The following is a 25,787-nucleotide window of genomic DNA, read 5'->3' on the forward strand; positions in this document are numbered from 1 at the left end:
TTTTATGAAGTCATTTGCATCTATAATGCCCTAAAACACATCCATCATGTTACAAACCTGCAGTCTAATGCAAACTGCATAAAGTGTCCACTGAATATCAAAACCTATCAAATATTGATCATTGCTAATCATATAGATCATGTGCTGGAATCTGTGGTGAAGTCCATTTTGAGCATTATAAAGCACACTAGCCTTCACTCTGACCTCCTTTCTAGTCGTTCACAGCTTAATACTCACGACAAAAAGTTTCATTCCTCCAGGGTCCAATGGCGACTCCACGGTCCTGGCACTCAGTGACATAGGCCTCAATAGCTTCACACAGAAATGGGTCTGGCTCCATCCAGTTCACACAGGTCAAACACACAGTCCCTGAAGTAGTTCTGAAAACCAACAATTCATTTGCTGAGTTACAATACTAATGGTGTCTCTCATTTAATGTTAAAATGTGTCACAGAAAGCAGCAGCAACCATTCAGTCACCAAAGGACTCAGTTTGACTGTGAAGATTTCCTCATAAATCACATTGTTTTACAAAGCTGTTATAATCTTTGGTTTGTACAACATCAGTAAAGCTGCCTGGCAGATCAAATGTTCCTACTAGACTCCACATACGTTTGGGTTGACTTTGGGGTGGCATGCGGCAAAGGGGCCGTTTTTATCCAGAAGGATCCCACAGTATCCAGAGGTCTGATAAAGGTCCTCCTCTTCTTGATCACATCCAGGAATGGTGGTGTTAGGTTCTGATTACACCTGTCAATACAAGTTGGGTTCATCAATTAGTCTTCATTACGCTAATTGTACTGAACTCAATAAACTGAATCAATAATGCAGTATCAAAAGGAAGATGAAGTCAATTGAAAAAGTCCTAAAGTTAGATTTGAAAACTCATTGACTCTCTTTTGTCATGACATGTACATATGTTTAAAGAAACAAGGTTTTGTTGGTTTTCAGGATCTGTCTTTATTCGTCCAATACTCACTCTGGATCAGTGTTCCAGCTGTGACCAAAGTCATTTGGATTGCTTGTCAAGGATCCATCTGGTTTACGGAAGTCGTCTTTAGTGTTTCCATTGTAATCTCCACACAGTCCACACAGTTTGTCCTCATAGCTGTAGTTCACAGAAAATATCTGGTCATTAGTTCTGTAGTACTGTAAGACGGTTTCAAGTTTCCTCAGAAATATTTGTGACTTTTTGTCTCAGTGTCTCATGATGTCCATGAATTTGAGACCCGTGAAGCATAAAGTGCCTGCTTCCCTAGAAGATAAGAGGAAAAGTCAGCATCAGTCAGTAAGAATGAGGTCATCACTCACTCCTTGATCACTTTGATGTCCATGAAGTGGTTTCCATCATAGCGAACAGTTAAGCCAAAGTCTGTGGACACGGTGTAATGTATTCCTGACTTGAAGACAGAGACACCAGGGGACGGACTCACTGGAAGGTTTACATTAGTCCCATTCACCTGGATGGAATAAGCAGGTGTGGTAAAACACAAAACAAGAAATGATGTCATTAAAACACAGAAAATGATTTTTCTTCAATTACCAAATTGAAAACTTTCAAACTTCATTCCTACCTGCACAATTCCATCTTTGAGAATGGAGATCTTCATCGTGTACACATATACATGAACAGCCTTGACATAGGAGATGGTGGGCCTGTTGTATCGATTTTCGTTGTCTGTGTGGACCTCAAAGTACGGCAGACTTGTGGTGTTGCAAGGTGCAGACATCAGATAGCTGCAGTTTCCCATGAAGTTGTATTTGTGTTTGTCAAAGGTTGTGTAGTGAGGATCTCCACTTGCTATGCATGTTGATGTACCTAGGGGAAAGGAAAACTACAAGCTACACATCACATGACTCTTAGCAGTGCTTTCTGATACATACACATTTTGTTCTAAATATTGTAGTGCATGAAACTTACATCTGTTACAAGATTGAGAGCTAAAGAGTTGTTGAAAATGAAATTATTTGAAGCTCACTGAGGCATCATTACCTTTAGGATAGCAGCTAGAAACACCATCAACCTCTCGACACTCTTCAGTTGGATCACAGGAGTTATCAACACATTCAAAAGTGTAGTTCCCCAAACAGCGACACAGCTTTGAACATCCATCTCCTGAAACGAGCTCACCAGGCTGAAATCAGAAGAAAAACAAGGGATCAGGAACTGGATTTACCTGGAGCAGAAGAGCCAGAAGCTGTTTCTCATGTTCCTCTGAGTATTTTGTCCTTTTTAAATTAGATCTATGTTCTCATCAAAATTCCATCTGACCTCATAATAATTCTTGTCATCATCCAAGCAGCCACATTTATCCAGAGGAACACACTTTCGTCCCTTGAAGACAAATCCAGGTTTGCAGAAGCATCCACTGATGCAGGAGCCAGAACAGTTGGTGGAAGGTTCCATGCATGTAGGGATACAAGCTGGACCACAATCTATGTACTCTGCATTAGGTGGACACGGTTCTGTTCACAGAAACAGGAAAACAGCAGATGAAACCATCTGTTTAGAAAACGTAAAATGTATTAAATCATTTTTGTCAGAAAAGTGAAGGTTGTCCAATATGTATCATACGGGATGTTGCTGGTTTAGGTGTAGTTGGACGAGGAGTTGGTGGTTTAGTTGGTGGAGGAGTTGGTTCTGTGCACATAAAAATAATAACTCATGAAAACAGCAGAAGAAATGAAATCATAAAATCAGATCAACTTGTTGGTTCTGGTATTGGCTGAGTTGATGTTCTTGTGGTAACTGTTCTCTTTACTCTAAGAGGAGGTAAACTTACTAGGATAGCAGCCCAACTCTCCATCCTGCACTTTGCACTCGTGCATCGGGGGACACGCTGACGCCACACAGGTAACAAATGGAGCATTACACTTGCACTTCAGTTTACAGTCCTCCAAATAGAACTCATCTCCAGGCTGAAACAAACACAAAGCAACTCAAAATCTCACACTGCAAAATTGTGGAAACAGCAGCTGGTTGTCTCTTAGCAAATGTTCATTTAACAAAGACAAATGTCTGTTTTCTGTATGGACAGTGGCCTGAAAACAGCAAATGCATGTTGCACAATGAAGATAAATGGTTTTAGAGAATGATCATATTCTGGGATAAATATGAGATTAGAAAATAAACAGAGGAAGTTGCTACAGGTTTAATTTTTCTAACTCCTGCTCTGCAGTTCCTCTCATCTGTCAAAGTGTTTCATCAGCAATTCACATCTTGGACATGACAGCAAAATATCTGCTATGACATTAATAGGGACATGTTTAATTATCAAGCAAGAAAAACCCAAAGACAAAGTTGGACAGAGGACAGGGCGAGAGACTCATATAATTGCCCAACCATAACGGCTGAAATATTGCTTATTGCTTTAAGGAAAATTTATATAAATGCTGCTTCAGACCATGTTCAGGACTGGAGAAGATCATATCTGCTACTTCTACTTCAGCACTTTAAAGTGCTGAAGTAGAAAGCACATTCCAGAGTAAAGTTCCCCAAACAGAGACACAACTTTGCCCTAGAAAGTATTAAGTAAACGTAGCTTAATAGAAATACAGCCACAATTACCTCGTAATACTGGCCATTTGTGTGATTGCAGCCACAAGTATTACTTGCGACACACTTGCCAGCACTTAGCACAAAACCAGGATCACACACACACGCCTCAGAGCACGGTCCACCACAGGAGGAAGGTTTTCCAGAGCACGTCTCCTGACAGGGGTCAGCACAGGGCTCATAGTGGCTGTTAGGGGGCATTTCAGTGCTAAAGGAAAACAGTCAAAAGTCAATTATAGGGGCAGAATATCAGTTGTTGTCTTTTTATAAGTAGTGGCTGTTAGCCAGGCAGATTTTAAGCTAACTTTGTTCATCTAAAGTCTGGGTGATTTTTACCGGTTCAGATTGAACAAAATATTTCTACGAAGAAAACAAGTCAGTTTTCTGTTAGGACAGAGAATCTAAAAACTCCACCGAAATGAAAAAGTTGAACCTAAGGGCTGAAAGAGAAGCTGTAATTATGGGTAAATTACCTTAAAACCAAGAAACAAAGAAAAAAGATAATACATTGTTTTATGAAGTCATTAGGATCTATAATGCCCTAAAACACATCCATCATGTTACAAAGCTGCAGTCTAATGCAAACTGCATAAAGTGTCCACTGAATATCAAAACCTATCAAATATTGATCATTGCTAATCATATAGATCATGTGCTGGAATCTGTGGTGAAGTCCATTTTGAGCATTATAAAGCACACTAGCCTTCACTCTGACCTCCTTCTAGTCGTTCACAGCTTAATACTCACGACAAAAAGTTTCATTCCTCCAGGGTCCAATGGCGACTCCACGGTCCTGGCACTCAGTGACATAGGCCTCAATAGCTTCACACAGAATGGGTCTGGCTCCATCCAGTTCACACAGGTCAAACACACAGTCCCTGAAGTAGTTCTGAAAACCAACAATTCATTTGCTGAGTTACAATACTAATGGTGTCTCTCATTTAATGTTAAATGTGTCACAGAAAGCAGCAGCAACCATTCAGTCACCAAAGGACTCAGTTTGACTGTGAAGATTTCCTCATAAATCACATTGTTTTACAAAGCTGTTATAATCTTTGGTTTGTACAACATCAGTAAAGCTGCCTGGCAGATCAAATGTTCCTACTAGACTCCACATACGTTTGGGTTGACTTTGGGGTGGCATGCGGCGAAGGGGCCGTTTTTATCCAGAAGGATCCCACAGTATCCAGAGGTCTGATAAAGGTCCTCCTCTTCTTGATCACATCCAGGAATGGTGGTGTTAGGTTTCTGATTACACCTGTCAATACAAGTTGGGTTCATCAATTAGTCTTCATTACGCTAATTGTACTGAACTCAATAAACTGAATCAATCATTAAGTATCAAAAGGAAGATGAAGTCAATTGAAAAAGTCCTAAAGTTAGATTTGAAAACTCAATAACTCTCTTTTGTAATGATTTAAACATATTTTTAAAGAAACAAGGTTTTGTTGGTTTTCAGGATCAGTCTTTATTCGTCCAATACTCACTCTGGATCAGTGTTCCAGCTGTGACCAAAGTCATTTGGATTGCTTGTCAAGGATCCATCTGGTTTACGGAAGTCGTCTTTAGTGTTTCCATTGTAATCTCCACACAGTCCACACAGTTTGTCCTCATAGCTGTAGTTCACAGAAAATATCTGGTCATTAGTTCTGTAGTACTGTAAGACGGTTTCAAGTTTCCTCAGAAATATTTGTGACTTTTTGTCTCAGTGTCTCATGATGTCCATGAATTTGAGACCCGTGAAGCATAAAGTGCCTACTCCCCTAGAAGATCAGAGGAAAAGTCAGCATCAGTCAGTAAGAATGAGGTCATCACTCACTCCTTGATCACTTTGATGTCCATGAAGTGGTTTCCATCATAGCGAACAGTTAAGCCAAAGTCTGTGGACACGGTGTAATGTATTCCTGACTTGAAGACAGAGACACCAGGGGACGGACTCACTGGAAGGTTTACATTAGTCCCATTCACCTGGATGGAAAAAGCAGGTGTGGTAAAACACAAAACAAGAAATGATGTCATTAAAACACAGCAAATGATTTTTCTTCAATTACCAAATTGAAAACTTTCAAACTTCATTCCTACCTGCACAATTCCATCTTTGAGAATGGAGATCTTCATCGTGTACACATATACATGAACAGCCTTGACATAGGAGATGGTGGGCCTGTTGTATCGGTTTTCGTTGTCTGTGTGGACCTCAAAGTACGGCAGACTTGTGGTGTTGCAAGGTGCAGACATCAGATAGCTGCAGTTTCCCATGAAGTTGTATTTGTGTTTGTCAAAGGTTGTGTAGTGAGGATCTCCACTTGCTATGCATGTTGATGTACCTAGGGGAAAGGAAAACTACAAGCTACACATCACATGACTCTTAGCAGTGCTTTCTGATACATACACATTTTGTTCTAAATATTGTAGTGCATGAAACTTACTTCTGTTACAAGATTGAGAGCTAAAGAGTTGTTGAAAATGAAATTATTTGAAGCTCACTGAGGCATCATTACCTTTAGGATAGCAGCTAGAAACACCATCAACCTCTCGACACTCTTCAGTTGGATCACAGGAGTTATCAACACATTCAAAAGTGTAGTTCCCCAAACAGCGACACAGCTTTGAACATCCATCTCCTGAAACGAGCTCACCAGGCTGAAATCAGAAGAAAAACAAGGCATCAGGAACTGGATTCACCTGGAGCAGAAGAGCCAGAAGCTGTTTCTCATGTTCCTCTGAGTATTTTGTCCTTTTTAAATTAGATCTATGTTCTCTTCAAAATGCCATCTGACCTCATAATAATTCTTGTCATCATCCAAGCAGCCACATTTATCCAGAGGAACACACTTTCGTCCCTTGAAGACAAATCCAGGTTTGCAGAAGCATCCACTGATGCAGGAGCCAGAACAGTTGGTGGAAGGTTCCATGCATGTAGGGATACAAGCTGGACCACAATCTATGTACTCTGCATTAGGTGGACACGGTTCTGTTCACAGAAACAGGAAAACAGCAGATGAAACCATCTGTTTAGAAAACGTAAAATGTATTAAATCATTTTTGTCAGAAAAAGTGAAGGTTGTCCAATATGTATCATACGGGATGTTGCTGGTTTAGGTGTAGTTGGACGAGGAGTTGGTGGTTTCGTTGGTGGAGGAGTTGGTTCTGTTCACATAAAAATAATAACTCATGAAAACAGCAGAAGAAATGAAATCATAAAATCAGATCAACTTGTTGGTTCTGGCATTGGTTGAGTTGATGTTCTTGTGGTAACTGTTCTCTTTACTCTAAGAGGAGGTAAACTTACTAGGATAGCAGCCCAACTCTCCATCCTGCACTTTGCACTCGTGCATCGGGGGACACGCTGACGCCACACAGGTAACAAATGGAGCATTACACTTGCACTTCAGTTTACAGTCCTCCAAATAGAACTCATCTCCAGGCTGAAACAAACACAAAGCAACTCAAAATCTCACACTGCAAAATTGTGGAAACAGCAGCTGGTTGTCTCTTAGCAAATGTTCATTTAACAAAGACAAATGTCTGTTTTCTGTATGGACAATGGCCTGAAAACAGCAAATGCATGTTGCACAGTGAAGATAAATGGTTTTAGAGAATGATCATATTCTGGGTTAAATATGAGATTAGAAAATAAACAGAGGAAGTTGCTACAGGTTTAATTTTTCTAACTCCTGCTCTGCAGTTCCTCTCATCTGTCAAAGTGTTTCATCAGCAATTCACATCTTGGACATGACAGCAAAATATCTGCTATGACAATGTTAGGGACGTGTTTAATCATTAAGCAAGAAAAACCCAAAGACAAAGTTGGACAGAGGACAGGGCGAGAGACTCATATAATTGCCCAACCATAACGGCTGAAATATTGCTGATTGCTTTAAGGAAAATTTATATAAATGCTGCTTCAGACCATGTTCAGGACTGGAGAAGATCATATCTGCTACTTCTACTTCAGCACTTTAAAGTGCTGAAGTAGAAAGCACATTCAAGAGTAAAGTTCCCCAAACAGAGACACAACTTTGCCCTAGAAAGTATTAAGTAAACGTAGCTTAATAGAAATACAGCCACAATTACCTCGTAATACTGGCCATTTGTGTGATTGCAGCCACAAGTATTACTTGCGACACACTTGCCAGCACTTAGCACAAAACCAGGATCACACACACACGCCTCAGAGCACGGTCCACCACAGGAGGAAGGTTTTCCAGAGCACGTCTCCTGACAGGGGTCAGCACAGGGCTCATAGTGGCTGTTAGGGGGGCATTTCAGTGCTAAAAGAAAACAGTCAAAAGTCAATTATAGGGGCAGAATATCAGTTGTTGTCATTTTATAAGTAGTGGCTGTTAGCCAGGCAGATTTTAAGCTAACTTTGTTCATGTAAAGTCTGGGTGATTTTTACCGATTCAGATTGAACAAAATATCTCTACGAAGAAAACAAGTCAGTTTTCTGTTAGGACAGAGAATCTAAAAACTCCACCGAAATGAAAAAGTTGAACCTAAGGGCTGAAAGAGAAGCTGTAATTATGGGTAAATTACCTTAAAACCAAGAAACAAAGAAAAAGATAATACATTGTTTTATGAAGTCATTAGGATCTATAATGCCCTAAAACACATCCATCATGTTACAAAGCTGCAGTCTAATGCAAACTGCATAAAGTGTCCACTGAATATCAAAACCTATCAAATATTGATCATTGCTAATCATATAGATCATGTGCTGGAATCTGTGGTGAAGTCCATTTTGAGCATTATAAAGCACACTAGCCTTCACTCTGACCTCCTTCTAGTCGTTCACAGCTTAATACTCACGACAAAAAGTTTCATTCCTCCAGGGTCCAATGGCGACTCCACGGTCCTGGCACTCAGTGACATAGGCCTCAATAGCTTCACACAGAATGGGTCTGGCTCCATCCAGTTCACACAGGTCAAACACACAGTCCCTGAAGTAGTTCTGAAAACCAACAATTCATTTGCTGAGTTACAATACTAATGGTGTCTCTCATTTAATGTTAAATGTGTCACAGAAAGCAGCAGCAACCATTCAGTCACCAAAGGACTCAGTTTGACTGTGAAGATTTCCTCATAAATCACATTGTTTTACAAAGCTGTTATAATCTTTGGTTTGTACAACATCAGTAAAGCTGCCTGGCAGATCAAATGTTCCTACTAGACTCCACATACGTTTGGGTTGACTTTGGGGTGGCATGCGGCGAAGGGGCCGTTTTTATCCAGAAGGATCCCACAGTATCCAGAGGTCTGATAAAGGTCCTCCTCTTCTTGATCACATCCAGGAATGGTGGTGTTAGGTTTCTGATTACACCTGTCAATACAAGTTGGGTTCATCAATTAGTCTTCATTACGCTAATTGTACTGAACTCAATAAACTGAATCAATAATGCAGTATCAAAAGGAAGATGAAGTCATTTGAAAAAGTCCTAAAGTTAGATTTGAAAACTCATTGACTCTCTTTTGTCATGACATGCACATGTGTTTAAAGAAACAAGGTTTTGTTGGTTTTCAGGATCTGTCTTTATTCGTCCAATACTCACTCTGGATCAGTGTTCCAGCTGTGACCAAAGTCATTTGGATTGCTTGTCAAGGATCCATCTGGTTTACGGAAGTCGTCTTTAGTGTTTCCATTGTAATCTCCACACAGTCCACACAGTTTGTCCTCATAGCTGTAGTTCACAGAAAATATCTGGTCATTAGTTCTGTAGTACTGTAAGACGGTTTCAAGTTTCCTCAGAAATATTTGTGACTTTTTGTCTCAGTGTCTCATGATGTCCATGAATTTGAGACCCGTGAAGCATAAAGTGCCTGCTTCCCTAGAAGATAAGAGGAAAAGTCAGCATCAGTCAGTAAGAATGAGGTCATCACTCACTCCTTGATCACTTTGATGTCCATGAAGTGGTTTCCATCATAGCGAACAGTTAAGCCAAAGTCTGTGGACACGGTGTAATGTATTCCTGACTTGAAGACAGAGACACCAGGGGACGGACTCACTGGAAGGTTTACATTAGTCCCATTCACCTGGATGGAAAAAGCAGGTGTGGTAAAACACAAAACAAGAAATGATGTCATTAAAACACAGAAAATGATTTTTCTTCAATTACCAAATTGAAAACTTTCAAACTTCATTCCTACCTGCACAATTCCATCTTTGAGAATGGAGATCTTCATCGTGTACACATATACATGAACAGCCTTGACATAGGAGATGGTGGGCCTGTTGTATCGGTTTTCGTTGTCTGTGTGGACCTCAAAGTACGGCAGACTTGTGGTGTTGCAAGGTGCAGACATCAGATAGCTGCAGTTTCCCATGAAGTTGTATTTGTGTTTGTCAAAGGTTGTGTAGTGAGGATCTCCACTTGCTATGCATGTTGATGTACCTAGGGGAAAGGAAAACTACAAGCTACACATCACATGACTCTTAGCAGTGCTTTCTGATACATACACATTTTGTTCTAAATCGTAGTGCATGAAACTTACTTCTGTTACAAGATTGAGAGCTAAAGAGTTGTTGAAAATGAAATTATTTAAAGCTCACTGAGGCATCATTACCTTTAGGATAGCAGCTAGAAACACCATCAACCTCTCGACACTCTTCAGTTGGATCACAGGAGTTATCAACACATTCAAAAGTGTAGTTCCCCAAACAGCGACACAGCTTTGAACATCCATCTCCTGAAACGAGCTCACCAGGCTGAAATCAGAAGAAAAACAAGGCATCAGGAACTGGATTCACCTGGAGCAGAAGAGCCAGAAGCTGTTTCTCATGTTCCTCTGAGTATTTTGTCCTTTTTAAATTAGATCTATGTTCTCTTCAAAATGCCATCTGACCTCATAATAATTCTTGTCATCATCCAAGCAGCCACATTTATCCAGAGGAACACACTTTCGTCCCTTGAAGACAAATCCAGGTTTGCAGAAGCATCCACTGATGCAGGAGCCAGAACAGTTGGTGGAAGGTTCCATGCATGTAGGGATACAAGCTGGACCACAATCTATGTACTCTGCATTAGGAGGACACGGTTCTGTTCACAGAAACAGGAAAACAGCAGATGAAATCATCTGTTTAGAAAACGTAAGCCAGGTATTAAATCATTTTTGTCAGAAAAAGTGTAGGTTGTCCAATATGTATCATACGGGATGTTGCTGGTTTAGGTGTAGTTGGACGAGGAGTTGGTGGTTTAGTTGGTGGAGGAGTTGGTTCTGTTCACATAAAAATAATAACTCATGAAAACAGCAGAAGAAATGAGATCATAAAATCAGATCAACTTGTTGGTTCTGGTATTGGTTGAGTTGATGTTCTTGTGGTAACTGTTCTCTTTACTCTAAGAGGAGGTAAACTTACTAGGATAGCAGCCCAACTCTCCATCCTGCACTTTGCACTCGTGCATCGGGGGACACGCTGACGCCACACAGGTAACAAATGGAGCATTACACTTGCACTTCAGTTTACAGTCCTCCAAATAGAACTCATCTCCAGGCTGAAACAAACACAAAGCAACTCAAAATCTCACACTGCAAAATTGTGGAAACAGCAGCTGGTTGTCTCTTAGCAAATGTTCATTTAACAAAGACAAATGTCTGTTTTCTGTATGGACAATGGCCTGAAAACAGCAAATGCATGTTGCACAGTGAAGATAAATGGTTTTAGAGAATGATCATATTCTGGGTTAAATATGAGATTAGAAAATAAACAGAGGAAGTTGCCACAGGTTTAATTTTTCTAACTCCTGCTCTGCAGTTCCTCTCATCTGTCAAAGTGTTTCATCAGCAATTCACATCTTGGACATGACAGCAAAATATCTGCTATGACAATAGGGACATGTTTAATTATCAAGCAAGAAAAACCCAAAGACAAAGTTGGACAGAGGACAGGGCGAGAGACTCATATAATTGCCCAAAAATAATGGCTGAATTATTGCTGATTGCTTTAAGGAAAATTTATATGAATGTTGCTTCAGACCATGTTCAGGATTGGAGAAGAAGTACTTTAGCACTTTGAAGTGCTGAAGTAGAAAGCACATTCAAGAGTAAAGTTCCCCAAACAGAGACACAACTTTGCCCTAGAAAGTATTAAGTAAACGTAGCTTAATAGAAATACAGCCACAATTACCTCGTAATACTGGCCATTTGTGTGATTGCAGCCACAAGTATTACTTGCGACACACTTGCCAGCACTTAGCACAAAACCAGGATCACACACACGCCTCAGAGCACGGTCCACCACAGGAGGAAGGTTTTCCAGAGCACGTCTCCTGACAGGGGTCAGCACAGGGCTCATAGTGGCTGTTAGGGGGGCATTTCAGTGCTAAAAGAAAACAGTCAAAAGTCAATTATAGGGGCAGAATATCAGTTGTTGTCATTTTATAAGTAGTGGTTGTTAGCCAGGCAGATTTTAAGCTAACTTTGTTCATCTAAAGTCTGGGTGATTTTTACCGATTCAGATTGAACAAAATATTTCTACGAAGAAAACAAGTCAGTTTTCTGTTAGGACAGAGAATCTAAAAACTCCACCGAAATGAAAAAGTTGAACCTAAGGGCTGAAAGAGAAGCTGTAATTATGGGTAAATTACCTTAAAACCAAGAAACAAAGAAAAAAGATAATACATTGTTTTATGAAGTCATTAGGATCTATAATGCCCTAAAACACATCCATCATGTTACAAAGCTGCAGTCTAATGCAAACTGCATAAAGTGTCCACTGAATATCAAAACCTATCAAATATTGATCATTGCTAATCATATAGATCATGTGCTGGAATCTGTGGTGAAGTCCATTTTGAGCATTATAAAGCACACTAGCCTTCACTCTGACCTCCTTCTAGTCGTTCACAGCTTAATACTCACGACAAAAAGTTTCATTCCTCCAGGGTCCAATGGCGACTCCACGGTCCTGGCACTCAGTGACATAGGCCTCAATAGCTTCACACAGAATGGGTCTGGCTCCATCCAGTTCACACAGGTCAAACACACAGTCCCTGAAGTAGTTCTGAAAACCAACAATTCATTTGCTGAGTTACAATACTAATGGTGTCTCTCATTTAATGTTAAATGTGTCACAGAAAGCAGCAGCAACCATTCAGTCACCAAAGGACTCAGTTTGACTGTGAAGATTTCCTCATAAATCACATTGTTTTACAAAGCTGTTATAATCTTTGGTTTGTACAACATCAGTAAAGCTGCCTGGCAGATCAAATGTTCCTACTAGACTCCACATACGTTTGGGTTGACTTTGGGGTGGCATGCGGCGAAGGGGCCGTTTTTATCCAGAAGGATCCCACAGTATCCAGAGGTCTGATAAAGGTCCTCCTCTTCTTGATCACATCCAGGAATGGTGGTGTTAGGTTTCTGATTACACCTGTCAATACAAGTTGGGTTCATCAATTAGTCTTCATTACGCTAATTGTACTGAACTCAATAAACTGAATCAATAATGCAGTATCAAAAGGAAGATGAAGTCAATTGAAAAAGTCCTAAAGTTAGATTTGAAAACTCATTGACTCTCTTTTGTCATGACATGCACATGTGTTTAAAGAAACAAGGTTTTGTTGGTTTTCAGGATCTGTCTTTATTCGTCCAATACTCACTCTGGATCAGTGTTCCAGCTGTGACCAAAGTCATTTGGATTGCTTGTCAAGGATCCATCTGGTTTACGGAAGTCGTCTTTAGTGTTTCCATTGTAATCTCCACACAGTCCACACAGTTTGTCCTCATAGCTGTAGTTCACAGAAAATATCTGGTCATTAGTTCTGTAGTACTGTAAGACGGTTTCAAGTTTCCTCAGAAATATTTGTGACTTTTTGTCTCAGTGTCTCATGATGTCCATGAATTTGAGACCCGTGAAGCATAAAGTGCCCTTCCCTAGAAGATAAGAGGAAAAGTCAGCATCAGTCAGTAAGAATGAGGTCATCACTCACTCCTTGATCACTTTGATGTCCATGAAGTGGTTTCCATCATAGCGAACAGTTAAGCCAAAGTCTGTGGACACGGTGTAATGTATTCCTGACTTGAAGACAGAGACACCAGGGGACGGACTCACTGGAAGGTTTACATTAGTCCCATTCACCTGGATGGAAAAAGCAGTGTGGTAAAACACAAAACAAGAAATGATGTCATTAAAACACAGCAAATGATTTTTCTTCAATTACCAAATTGAAAACTTTCAAACTTCATTCCTACCTGCACAATTCCATCTTTAAGAATGGAGATCTTCATCGTGTACACATATACATGAACAGCCTTGACATAGGAGATGGTGGGCCTGTTGTATCGGTTTTCGTTGTCTGTGTGGACCTCAAAGTACGGCAGACTTGTGGTGTTGCAAGGTGCAGACATCAGATAGCTGCAGTTTCCCATGAAGTTGTATTTGTGTTTGTCAAAGGTTGTGTAGTGAGGATCTCCACTTGCTATGCATGTTGATGTACCTAGGGGAAAGGAAAACTACAAGCTACACATCACATGACTCTTAGCAGTGCTTTCTGATACATACACATTTTGTTCTAAATATTGTAGTGCATGAAACTTACATCTGTTACAAGATTGAGAGCTAAAGAGTTGTTGAAAATGAAATTATTTGAAGCTCACTGAGGCATCATTACCTTTAGGATAGCAGCTAGAAACACCATCAACCTCTCGACACTCTTCAGTTGGATCACAGGAGTTATCAACACATTCAAAAGTGTAGTTCCCCAAACAGCGACACAGCTTTGAACATCCATCTCCTGAAACGAGCTCACCAGGCTGAAATCAGAAGAAAAACAAGGCATCAGGAACTGGATTCACCTGGAGCAGAAGAGCCAGAAGCTGTTTCTCATGTTCCTCTGAGTATTTGTCCTTTTTAAATTAGATCTATGTTCTCTTCAAAATGCCATCTGACCTCATAATAATTCTTGTCATCATCCAAGCAGCCACATTTATCCAGAGGAACACACTTTCGTCCCTTGAAGACAAATCCAGGTTTGCAGAAGCATCCACTGATGCAGGAGCCAGAACAGTTGGTGGAAGGTTCCATGCATGTAGGGATACAAGCTGGACCACAATCTATGTACTCTGCATTAGGTGGACACGGTTCTGTTCACAGAAACAGGAAAACAGCAGATGAAATCTTTTGCATTGAGAATGTAGATGTGTAAAATCATTTTTGCGAAAATATTCAGATATGTGTCATACGATGTGGTGTAGTTGGTCCTTGGGTTGGTGGTTTTGGTGTATTTGGTCCTTGGGTTGATGGTTTTGGTGTAGGTGGTCCTTGGGTTGGTGGTTTTGGTGTATTTGGTCCTTGGGTTGATGGTTTTGGTGTAGGTGGTCCTTGGGTTGGTGGTTTTGGTGTATTTGGTCCTTGGGTCGTTGGTTTTGGTGTAGTTGGTCCTTGGGTTGGTGGTTTTGGTGTATTTGGTCCTTGGGTTGGTGGTTTTGGTGTAGGTGGTCCTTGGGTCGGTGGTTTCGGTGTATTTGGTCCTTGGGTCGTTGGTTTTGGTGTAGTTGGTCCTTGGGTTGGTGGTTTTGGTGTAGTTGGCAGGGCTAAATATAAGAAAAGGGAGTTTCTTTTTATAAATTAATTGTATTGTTTCAATTTCCTATTACGCAAAAATCTTTCATGTACATTTAGGAAATAATTTTTGAAAACCCTCAATCTATATTTTTATAAGGTTTTACTGTCTCTAGTGGCCTCCATCTGACAGTGAACCAACAGGAAAGAAGTAACTGAGACTGTGGGAGGACATGCAGAGAGGCATCAGGCTGGGACTCAAACCCTCAATGTCCGGACTAAGGCCTCCTCACGTGGGTCATCCCAAACTCTTGTGCCACCACAGCACCTCCAAACCGTTTTATAAGTAAAGCAAACAGCAACACATTGTCACCATTATGACAACTAACAAGGTCAGCAAAAAGTGTTAATCAAGAGGAAAAATAGCAATGGAGAAGCTTTCACAACAGTAATATGCATATTTTGTGTTGATTTCGGTATCACATATGCCAAAATGATATATGACAACCTGCACACCAATTCTGACAGATCATCAGTAGAGCAGGTTTTTAAATGAGGTAATCAACCTATGCAGTGTTATATTAGCTAATAGCAGCGGTAGCTAATCTCCCATGTCTGTCACTCATTAAAAATGGCAAAATACACATTAAGCCTAAAAACATAATAGTGTCATGGCCTGAATGTTATGGTCTTTGCGTGGGAAATGTTTTTGCTGTTGAATCCTGATACATGAAAGTGGTATTGTTATCAGTTGCCATGACAACAAGTCTGAGCTTTTCTTGTACACTTGTGGATCATATTGCACATATACAAATCTCATTGTACGCTTTGTGAATCTTTATGAGGCTAATTTATCTCCATAAATTTCTTACCGGTGCAGGACTTGATGCACACAGCATCAACAGCAACATCAGTCTCCGGTGTTTCACCATATTTGCCAACAATTACAAACTGAAAAGAAATCAAAACAAGAAATCTTACACACTTCCTTATGTGGCAGGGTTTTTTTAAATTTTTTTTTTTTACGTAATTCAGATTGAGCAAAACGCTTTAAAATGGGTTTCCTATCCAGTCATAATTCCACATAAAGATCTTTTGTTTTTATTTGCACATGGTGTAACGTATTGTGTTAAATTGTTATGTTCAATTGTTGGGGCAGTACTTCTGTCATTATCCAGGTTTTTAAAGCTAGCAGGCTGATTCAGGGTCCTCATCACACACATACAAGAATAAAGAACATATTACTTCCATGAATTTACCTGAATGTTCCCAGTTCCCTCCAGGCGGACCACTGCAGGTTTCCAGCCCTTACCCTGGTTACCAGTGACAGTAAATAATGGGTCTCCGAGGCTTCCACCTGCTAAAGAAATAAATAGGAAACAAACCAAGTGAGTATGGCAAAGTTGTAATTGTAACATTAGATGAATCTATGATTTTACCTGTGATGGCATGGACTCTGATTTCCATGGTGGTGCTGGTACCAAACAGGTAGTAATGAAAGCTGAGTTCCAAACATCCGGAGGTGGATGGTATCATAGGACTCCTGAGTTGAGAACTCTTTCCAGAGACAGCGTCCAAAGAATCCAACAACATGTATTGTCCAACTGCACACATATACAAACAATTTGGAAATTTTACATTGACTCTTGGAATTTCGTTTTAAATTTTTACATAAAGACTTAAGACTTCCATTTGTAATGACTAATTGTAACACAAGTTGTCTTTTTGGTAAGAACTACGCAAAACACCTTTTTATTCATTTAGCATAAATTTTTGTGACACAATGATTGAAAACCAGACACAAAGTCTCCTTACATCCAGGTCTTGAGAAGTCGTCGTCAGGTCCGGTGCCCTCTGTCTCTGTTTGCCCAGCATATTGGAGAAAACCAAACTCGAGTTCGTCATCGTGAACCGTCCATCCACACAGATCCTCCGTTGTGTCAAAGTCACATTCAGAGACACAAGCTGTAGAGAAAACCAAGGGACATTTACCTTTTCAAATATTATTATGGTTAATGTGCTAATCAGGTTTAGGTTAAAAGTTACAGGTGGGTATGGAGTGGTTAGGGATAGGAATCGGCACAAATAGTTTTAGATGGCAATAATTACTGGAAATTAATACAAAAGAAATACAAGCTCAGAACTCACCGGCACATTCTCCCTCAGTAATGACTATGTTGTCCAGAGCAGAGTCACAGGATGGAGTGAGGCCTCTTTGAGCCTCAAACACAATCTGTCCATGGACAAAAAATAACTATCATTGATAACATGTTGTATGTTTCATTGTCTTCTTTACATGCTAGTAGGGTGGTCATAATGTTATGATGAAATTATTTCTGCCTTTTCTAAATGGTATGTAAACTAAGATGTGTAGAAGTAATTTTAAATTAGAATGTCTTTTCTTTTCTTTCACCTACATGTTTGTCCGAACTAGAAGAGTATCTGTAGTAATCTGGAAACACTCACAGTAACACTCTCACTGGTTGCTTTGGACACCGTGAAAGAATCTTCCAACCAGGCTGGACTCTGAGGGCCTGTCTTTTTCCAGAGCTCGTTGTCACCGGAGGATGTTTTTGACAGAACCTTCAACACGTTGTTTGCGTCGGATCCATACATGTAGTACCAGAACTGAACACAGAGCTTAGATGCCGGTGAGGAGATGACGGGGCTCAGCAGACGAACTTTTTGTCCATTGGCCACATTGTCACACTCATGGTAGATATAATACCCCGCTGAAAAACAGAAGCACAAGAGGACAACTTATAGTCTCGTGAAGGTTTCCCCTGGACATTACAGAACTAAGACTGATCATACTCACTTCCATCAGGGTAGTCTCCGCTGGGGCCGGTGCCAGGTGTCGGTGTTGAACCTTTGTGTCGGGTCCAATCACCGTTATCTGAGGTGTCCTGAGTGAAGCTGCAGAAAGGCTCACTATCCTGATTAAAGTTGCATGAGGTAATCACAGCTGTGGAGAGAGATGACAGATTCAAATGGATCCATTTTATTACTAGAGGGCTTATCTAAAGTCATCAGGAAGGAAGGCTTCATGCTGTGATAACTCAAAGCTCCTAATGGGAGAATCTGACTAAAATAACACCACTGATGGACAATGTCTATTCTATTCTATTCTATTCTATTCTATTCTATTCTATTACTGAAGGTCAGTTGATTATTTTGTGTCTGAGGTTCCTTGCAGACTTAAGTTTCACAAAAACTATATATACATCAATCTCTTTTGCACCGAACCAAGAGAGTGCAAAGGATACAAATCAGTTTCTTTGAACTGGATTAAGTGCAGCAAAGAAAATCCAAACAGTATTTTTTCTATGTATTTATTTAATTTGGCTCAATGTTATTAATAAATTTATTTACTATCCCTCTAAAGAGAAGACAGGAACACAGGGCAGAGAAGCATCCACCCACATTCTCACAAACAAGGGCCTTTAGAGCAGACAGTTAAATGCTAAATGGACTTCAATGGAGTCCATTTCACTCTTGGCACCATTCATCAAGCCGTTCTGAAAAACCAGCAAATCGGTAGGAAAATTGGGGTTTAGTGCCTTGCCCCTGGGACACCGGCATGTGGCAGGAGGATACTGGATTCAAAGATATGTTTGGATTACAGAACAACCTTTCTGTTCATTGGGCCACATCACGTCTAACTGTATGATTTTGAAGGGTAGGAGAAAGCTGAAGTCCGTAGAGAAACCTCAAGCACGGAGAGGAAAACATTTAGACTCCGGACAGAAAGGCCCTGGTCACGACCGAAACCCAACTACATCAAATCAACAGTTAGAAAAACATGCAAAAAAAATCCACTGTTAAAAATGATTCACGTTTGTCTTGATATGTCTTGAATGTTCGACAAAACAAGGTAGGGTGAAAATGTTGAAGATAAGAAGCAGTAAATAGATAAAGCCTAAGATATTCCCAAGGACACTGAGGTGCTGCAGATGCAAAGTACCACAAGCTGCGACACATATCAGTGGTCATTTATTATGAAAAATGAAAAGGTACAATAGGAAAACCTTTTACTTTTGACAAGTTAAAACACGTAAGAAACAACAGGAAAATCAAATGCCACATACCTTCTCTCTGGTTTCTCTGCAGACTGTGAAAGAAAGAAGGAATAAAGAATCATTTCAATTTAAAGTCTTAAATATTTTTATGGATTTTCAGTGTTTTTCTAGGAATCAGCAGAGTCTGTTGGGTAAGAAAATGTCCCTGAGCTGGAAACAATCCCACACTATAAAACATTTGAGCTGCATTTAGTTGTGTCCACTATCTTCTTCTCTTCAAGTAAATAAATGTAGTGAGTTTTAGATTTTAGATTTAACAATTCTATCTGGCAAAAAAATTAAAAATAAGAAAATAAAAATGGCTGAAGTCAAATCCTAAAGGTCACTGCACCATATAAACAAATATAAATAATATAAATATTATTAAATCACCCCTCCAAAGGAGTTGAAAAACTGAATTATAGACCAAGCATTACAAGATTTGGGAAAACAAAATAATGAAATATCTTTTCAAAAATGGCATTTATTAGGCAATAAATATTATTACAATAATTATTACATGTGGTTACTTCTGAAAATGTGATGATTCATATTTTTGATGATGATAACTAACCTTCGCTGTGCCTTTCGTGCTGTGCATCCACACACTGATAAGAGCAAAACCAGTAACTTGAATCTTTCCATGATGACCAGCATAAGAAGACAGTGTCTGATGGGGGGACTATATATAGTGGATGAGAGAGTGTAAACCAACACGTGGAACACAGTATAGCTGGGTGGTGCAGAGGCTGAATAACTGTACATGATGTTGCAAAATGGGTAAATAAGTAACTGTGAGTGATAGGGGAAGGGTGTGTTCCCTTTGGGTTTGAATTTGGGTGTGAGTCAGTGTGTTTACTTGATGACCTTGCTGAATGTTCAGGAGCAGGGTGGGGATGCCCATCAAGTGCTATTCACAATAAGAATGTGTACTGTAAAAGTTCTGATTGTGTAATAAAAAGGATACTTTGATCCCAGGAACACCTTTTTCCTGTCTGAAAATTTTTATTTCTCGGTACATAATGCAAGATTTAACTGCGCTGATATTTTTTATGCCTGTCAAAATAAATATTTTATTTTATTTTATTTTACAGCTGAAATATAATTCTTTTACTATTCTATTCTTCTTAACTGGCATAATATAGATTGGGACAAAGAATGAAGCATAAATGAGGATTAGATGGAGCTACTCTGAATTTCTATCACTGATCCCAGTGGAATATTGAGAGAAGACCAGGAACACTTTCAGGTACACAGCTTAAACCCTTACAGAACCAGCTTCATAGGGAGCAGGCGATCAATGAGGAGCAGGCGATCAATGAGTAACGGCGTGGTTTCATGCTGAAAGAGAGCTGCAGAACTGATGTTTGTTATCAGGTCGTTGATGGAGAACTACAGAGAAACAGAAGTGTCTCTGTGGATCAAGGGATAATGAAGAGAAGCCGACACAGGAACAATGCTACTGGCTGACAGAAAGCATCTGAGGGTCCTGTAGGTTCTCCACAAGGACAGAGAGACAGTGAGGTGTGTGAGAGATCTGTTCAAGGTGCAACTGCCTACTGTCATACTCAATAAATCAAAACATACGCAGGTGGTCTGACAATAGAAAAATCCTTTTCATGCTCTCCTTTTTTTAATGGGCCCGTATATCAAGGATCAGATAATTAAGATGTTCAGCAAGAGGTTTCCAGGTAGGAGGAAATTAGAAAAACTACACAAAAAAATTAATGGACACCATGAAGGAGGAAGATAAAGACGGATAATGTGACAGAGGAAGAAGGGTGAGATGACGCATTATGGTGACGCCGAAGGGCCACAGTACCTCATTTTCATCACATTGAATGTAATACTGATTTTTGAGTTAAGTTACATTGATACAACCATTGTACATGAAAGCAACTTACCAAACTATTATCATTGTAAAAATGTCAAATTGAAACTGATATTGATTTAAACAATTTCAAAGAAATCATTCATCATATGCTAATCAATTTCTGATGCTCAAGTTAGGGAAGAGTAACAAAGCGTGTAACTTCCTGAAACACAGACAGGAGCTACAACCAGCGGTGCCGTGGAAACGATGGTCTGTTTGGCCAATTTACTCCAGATAGATTTCAAAATCTCCTTTTTCACATTCACAAAATCATTCCATTTCCAGGAGCCATAAACTGTTGAGAAACTGTGTTCGTTCTGTTTTGGTCCAACTGATGATGATAGTTTTCCGAAGTTTGTTGTTGTTATTAATATTTATTTATTTATTTATTTATTTATTTATTTTTGTCATTCCGTTTTAATTTTTTGAGTTTCCAGATTTCAGATAGAAAGTTTTGACATCCCACCCGTTTGCTTCATTTTGTCTGGGCATACTTCAGAATTTTTATGGCACTAAGTTGGCAGCAGCTGCCATGTTTTACCACAATGTAATGTTCTTGAATTTACTGCTGCTGTTAAACAAGACAGCTATTTTGAAATTAGTTCAGTTCTTCCACCTCAGGATGCTTCACCCGCCTTGTCTGCTGGTGGAGGTCAGAGGTCAAGGTGTCACCAGTCTGACAGAAGCCTCACTTCTGTCAGACTACCCAGTAGCTTGCCACTGGATAGTGTATGCTAGAATGGCTTACTTCAGTGAAAAGTGTTGATAAAGTGCTATGTAATAGAGTAATTAGGCACTCATTACTCTTTTTGATATTCATAGCTATGCATAACAGACATTTTGAAAGTGACTCAATAATATTGCTGATCATTTAGTAATTCCTAATTAGCCAACCTAAAAATAGTCCTAGATTTATTCTTTTGTTTTACAAGGTCAATAAGTTTAGCTTTTTAATTTAGTAAAATGCGGCATAGTGCTTCATTAGCTATATAACACAGTGGATGTAGCTGAAATGAAAGACCTTGGAGTCAAAGATTAAAAGCTTTTCACTGCCTTGGCAGGATTTTCTATTCTTTTATGGGTTGAATGTGGCTACCTGCCCACCAAAGCAATACTTTCAGGGGAATGTGAACACGGTGGATCCCAGCGGTTCATCAGTCGCTTCCTTTGTTTCAGCTTAACAAAACCTTAAAGTGGAATACGTTCATGTCCGGCAGGTTTTCATTCACCTGATCACTGCTTTATGTTGGATCCATGCGTTATCATTTTCAACATCTTTGTTGTTGTGTTTCGCTCATGCAAATTGTGATCAACTCTTGGTTCCCACAGCAACAGGACTGATTTCATTTTCCACCTACACTTTGAACTCTAGGACACTCCATCAGCGGTGAAACCTATACTGCTCTGCTTATCTGGAAACAACAGCGCTAGGCTGAAAGAACCGCCATTTATAACAGACTAAAAAAGAAAGACAGTGTTAGGATGTTGGGTTTTTTCATTCAAGTTTCATTATTATTGTGTTCCTTAGTTTTTTTAATTGGATTACATCAGCCTTGTTTCTGTTTTACTTTAGTTCAGTCCTTTTTCAGTGGTTCTACTTTATCTATTCTGTTATCCTTAGATTTATTTTCCTAGCTCCTCTGTTTTGTGTGCTCTCACTCGCTCCTTGTGCCATTTTCATTCTCTCTCCGCTCACACCTGCAGCCTGTTTGTCAGTCCGTCTGGTCTAATGCCAGAACTTTTGAGAAGATCTCATAATCAGCACATAACAGACTGACAGGTCTCTAATTCTTGATTTCATAAATGTTCTCCTTGTTATGAACAACAGTGAGCAGAGCTCTGCAACACTTTCCCCTCACTGCACTGTTACTGAGGACGACCGACACAGAGCAGCGTGATTTAGAAAGTTCCACAGGAAAGCCATCTATCCCTAGAGCTTTGCCACTTTCCGTGCTCTGCAGCGCCTCATGCAGTTCTTGTAAAGTTAGAGAATTTGCCACTTTAAAAAGTACCGAGAAAGTATAACCAAAAAAGCCACATTGTGGCTCCACATGATTCCCAAATCATCAACAAAACAATTCATTTCCCCTCACAGGATTTTATATGATACCTTTAGTATCATATAAAACAAGGTACACTTGGAGTCACAGGAGCATGTATACATTCAGTAAGGCTAACTTTATATTTTCATATTTAATAACCTTTAGTAATCTTCCAGATAATATCTTCAGTTTCAATAGAATCTGTAAGGAAGTTTCTGGAGAAAAGTTTTGCTACTCCTGCACTTTGTGATGTCTTGTGACTAAGAACAAGATCTCCATATGGTTATTTTTTCCATGATCAACTCTGCTGTGGGTTTATTGAGCAAAAGCTGTCAATGCATTTAGATCTTAAGGGATCATAACACACAGCTCCCTGATCACATCCTTTGCACCGTTAAGGTTCGAATCACCTTCAAGCTACTAACAGCCGAGCAAATAAATATCCAAAAAGGAAAAACAGCATCTTATCTGCTGTGTTTTTTTTAGCTTTAGGTAACTCATTTAATTTGAGCTCTGATTTTCTGCATCAATATTTTGAATTCTTCAGTATCCAAGGAGTCATTTCTCTCTGTCACCATTTTGCTGAGTCAACAAACACATATCAGGGAAAGAGTCATCTATAGCCAAATCCCAGTTTACTTTTGTTATTTCTAAAAAAAAACTTCTAATCTCTTCTGGACTGAATCCATTAAGTCTCTGACCATCAGATGCTTTAACTGACTCTCACATTAGAATCAGTAAAAGCATCTGAAGCGTCTGAAGCGTCTTCCCACCCAATAAATCTGCTTCTGCTTGTCATCTGTTGCATTCAGATCGGTAGAATGGCCTTGTTAAAAAAAAAGAACATACATAACGCACAGGGATAAATATGTCCCACAATAAATAAATTCAGAGTTTACATTAGCTTGTTTGTCTAAAAGGAAATAGTTAACTGGAGGGTTATCCCTGAATGATTCAAAGAACAATCTTTTTTTTATTTTTATAAATGACAGATTTCTTAAGCAAACGGTTTCCAAGCAACTTGCTATTTGTCATGTAATTTCACAGTAAAGTTGTGTCTCTTCCTCCTCCACCCATCATCTCAAAATTGTGTGACTATTTTATTTGATGAGATAGAGCAGTTTCAGAGATCAGTGTGTGGGTGTGGTGACTGCAGGTCAGGTCAAGTGGTTTTACAACTATTACCTTTATTATTTTCAGTCGTTCAGTTCAACGGCATGGCAAAAAAATATGGCCCACTAAAACGAGCACAATTACATAATCACAGGTAAAAATGTCCATAATATTCCATACAAATGTAAAATTTCTTCTTCATGAGGTCCTAAAAAGTATATACAATTTCATGTGTAAAACATTATTAAACACTCCATTATTTATCTAGCAAAAGATGTTCTAAGATAATACCTTAGTTCTAAGATGATACCTTCCGACTTGTTAGTAGAAGTCGATCAGCACACTATATGTAACTTTTATTAATATTTGCTCATGCCATCATTCAAAAGTCCAACAAATCAATCAAATTGTGAGGACATTATTTGTCTGCAGTCCTGCAGTAAGCAGTCCTGCTTCTGCTTCTGAATTGTAAACCTTTTGGTTTACAATTCAGTGGTTGTACAAGAATAACTTTTTTTCTATCATGATATTTCTGTGCTGAGAAAATTTGTTAAAATATTAGATGTTTAAAAAAGTATCACCAAAAAAGCCACATTGTGGCTCCACATGATTCCCAAATCATCAACAAAACAATTTATTTCCCCTCACAGGATCATGTAATCTGTTGAGGCACAACTGGATATCATATAAAACAAGGTTCACTTGGAGTCACAGGAGCATGTATACATTCAGTAAGGCTAACTTTATATTTTCATATTTAATAACCTTTAGTAATCTTCCAGATAATATCTTCAGTTTCAATAGAATCTGTAAGGAAGTTTCTGGAGAAAAGTTTTGCTACTCCTGCACTTTGTGATGTCTTGTGACTAAGAACAAGATCTCCATGGTTATTTGTTCCATGATCAACTCTGCTGTGGGTTTATTGAGCAAAAGCTGTCAAAGCATTTAGATCTTAAGGGATCATAACACACAGCTCCCTGATCACATCCTTTGCACCGTTAAGGTTCGAATCACCTTCAAGCTACTAACAGCCGAGCAAATAAATATCCAAAAAGGAAAAACAGCATCTTATCTGCTGTGTTTTTTTCATGCTACAAAAATATGTATTTATTTAATTGATAACAAACATAGATAAATTCACCAGCTACTTTATTATGCACACCTACTCAATACTGAATTTGTATTCAGAGGTTAAATGTATAAACATGAGTGTGGACAAATCTTGTGAGGATTGCAGATCTTCCTGTAGTGGACTTTACTAATTCTGGACATTTTGTTCCTCCCACTGCTGTCAATGGGATATAACGTAAATTGAGCCTAAAGATGTGGTACAGTCAGCTGATCAAGTCTAAACACATGAATGTTCAAAATAGTTCACTTTTTAGTTTTTACATTCAGTGTTTATTTATCCCATCATTAAGTGTGTGAGAGTGAATACAAATATTTCTAGCTTTTTTCTGAAGTTCACAGCCAAACTGTCACAAGGAAACTGGTGTCATGGACTTGCACGTAAGTGTATTTGGGGCGACAGTTAAAGGGTTAAATAACAGTAGGTGACCTTTGCTGTCCTTTGTAGCGAAGGCTGATATACAACTTGTTGCCTGAAGAAATGACTCATTCATGAATCGATCAGTTCACTGATTCAT

General features: G+C 39.3%; 1 protein-coding gene across 1 annotated transcript in view; it reads right to left on the bottom strand.

Annotated features, from left to right (window-relative positions):
* The window catches only part of zanl (zonadhesin, like), a 39,894-nt gene extending 20,129 nt beyond the window's left edge, over nt 1-19,765 (bottom strand). Inside the window, 51 exon segments of the mRNA XM_055058557.1 lie at nt 238-322; nt 324-380; nt 612-724; nt 727-749; nt 979-1,107; nt 1,311-1,459; nt 1,574-1,818; nt 1,993-2,134; nt 2,272-2,465; nt 2,575-2,640; nt 2,783-2,918; nt 3,568-3,651; nt 3,654-3,763; nt 4,303-4,444; nt 4,675-4,813; nt 5,043-5,171; nt 5,375-5,523; nt 5,638-5,882; nt 6,057-6,198; nt 6,336-6,529; nt 6,640-6,705; nt 6,848-6,983; nt 7,633-7,829; nt 8,368-8,509; nt 8,740-8,878; nt 9,108-9,236; nt 9,440-9,588; nt 9,703-9,947; nt 10,120-10,261; nt 10,399-10,592; nt 10,705-10,770; nt 10,913-11,048; nt 11,681-11,768; nt 11,770-11,875; nt 12,415-12,556; nt 12,787-12,925; nt 13,155-13,283; nt 13,485-13,633; nt 13,747-13,991; nt 14,166-14,307; nt 14,444-14,637; nt 14,737-15,087; nt 15,928-16,006; nt 16,315-16,415; nt 16,495-16,659; nt 16,871-17,020; nt 17,204-17,288; nt 17,522-17,787; nt 17,874-18,020; nt 19,144-19,166; nt 19,688-19,765. Of these exon segments, the coding sequence (XP_054914532.1) occupies nt 238-322; nt 324-380; nt 612-724; nt 727-749; nt 979-1,107; nt 1,311-1,459; nt 1,574-1,818; nt 1,993-2,134; nt 2,272-2,465; nt 2,575-2,640; nt 2,783-2,918; nt 3,568-3,651; nt 3,654-3,763; nt 4,303-4,444; nt 4,675-4,813; nt 5,043-5,171; nt 5,375-5,523; nt 5,638-5,882; nt 6,057-6,198; nt 6,336-6,529; nt 6,640-6,705; nt 6,848-6,983; nt 7,633-7,829; nt 8,368-8,509; nt 8,740-8,878; nt 9,108-9,236; nt 9,440-9,588; nt 9,703-9,947; nt 10,120-10,261; nt 10,399-10,592; nt 10,705-10,770; nt 10,913-11,048; nt 11,681-11,768; nt 11,770-11,875; nt 12,415-12,556; nt 12,787-12,925; nt 13,155-13,283; nt 13,485-13,633; nt 13,747-13,991; nt 14,166-14,307; nt 14,444-14,637; nt 14,737-15,087; nt 15,928-16,006; nt 16,315-16,415; nt 16,495-16,659; nt 16,871-17,020; nt 17,204-17,288; nt 17,522-17,787; nt 17,874-18,020; nt 19,144-19,166; nt 19,688-19,758 (7,186 nt within the window). The 5' untranslated portion in view covers nt 19,759-19,765.
* Nucleotides 19,766-25,787: the final 6,022 nt, after the last annotated feature.

This window comes from Poeciliopsis prolifica, unplaced genomic scaffold (assembly GCF_027474105.1).
Source record: "Poeciliopsis prolifica strain line A6 unplaced genomic scaffold, Auburn_PproV2 SCAFFOLD051, whole genome shotgun sequence".
Classification (NCBI taxonomy): Eukaryota; Metazoa; Chordata; class Actinopteri; order Cyprinodontiformes; family Poeciliidae; genus Poeciliopsis; species Poeciliopsis prolifica.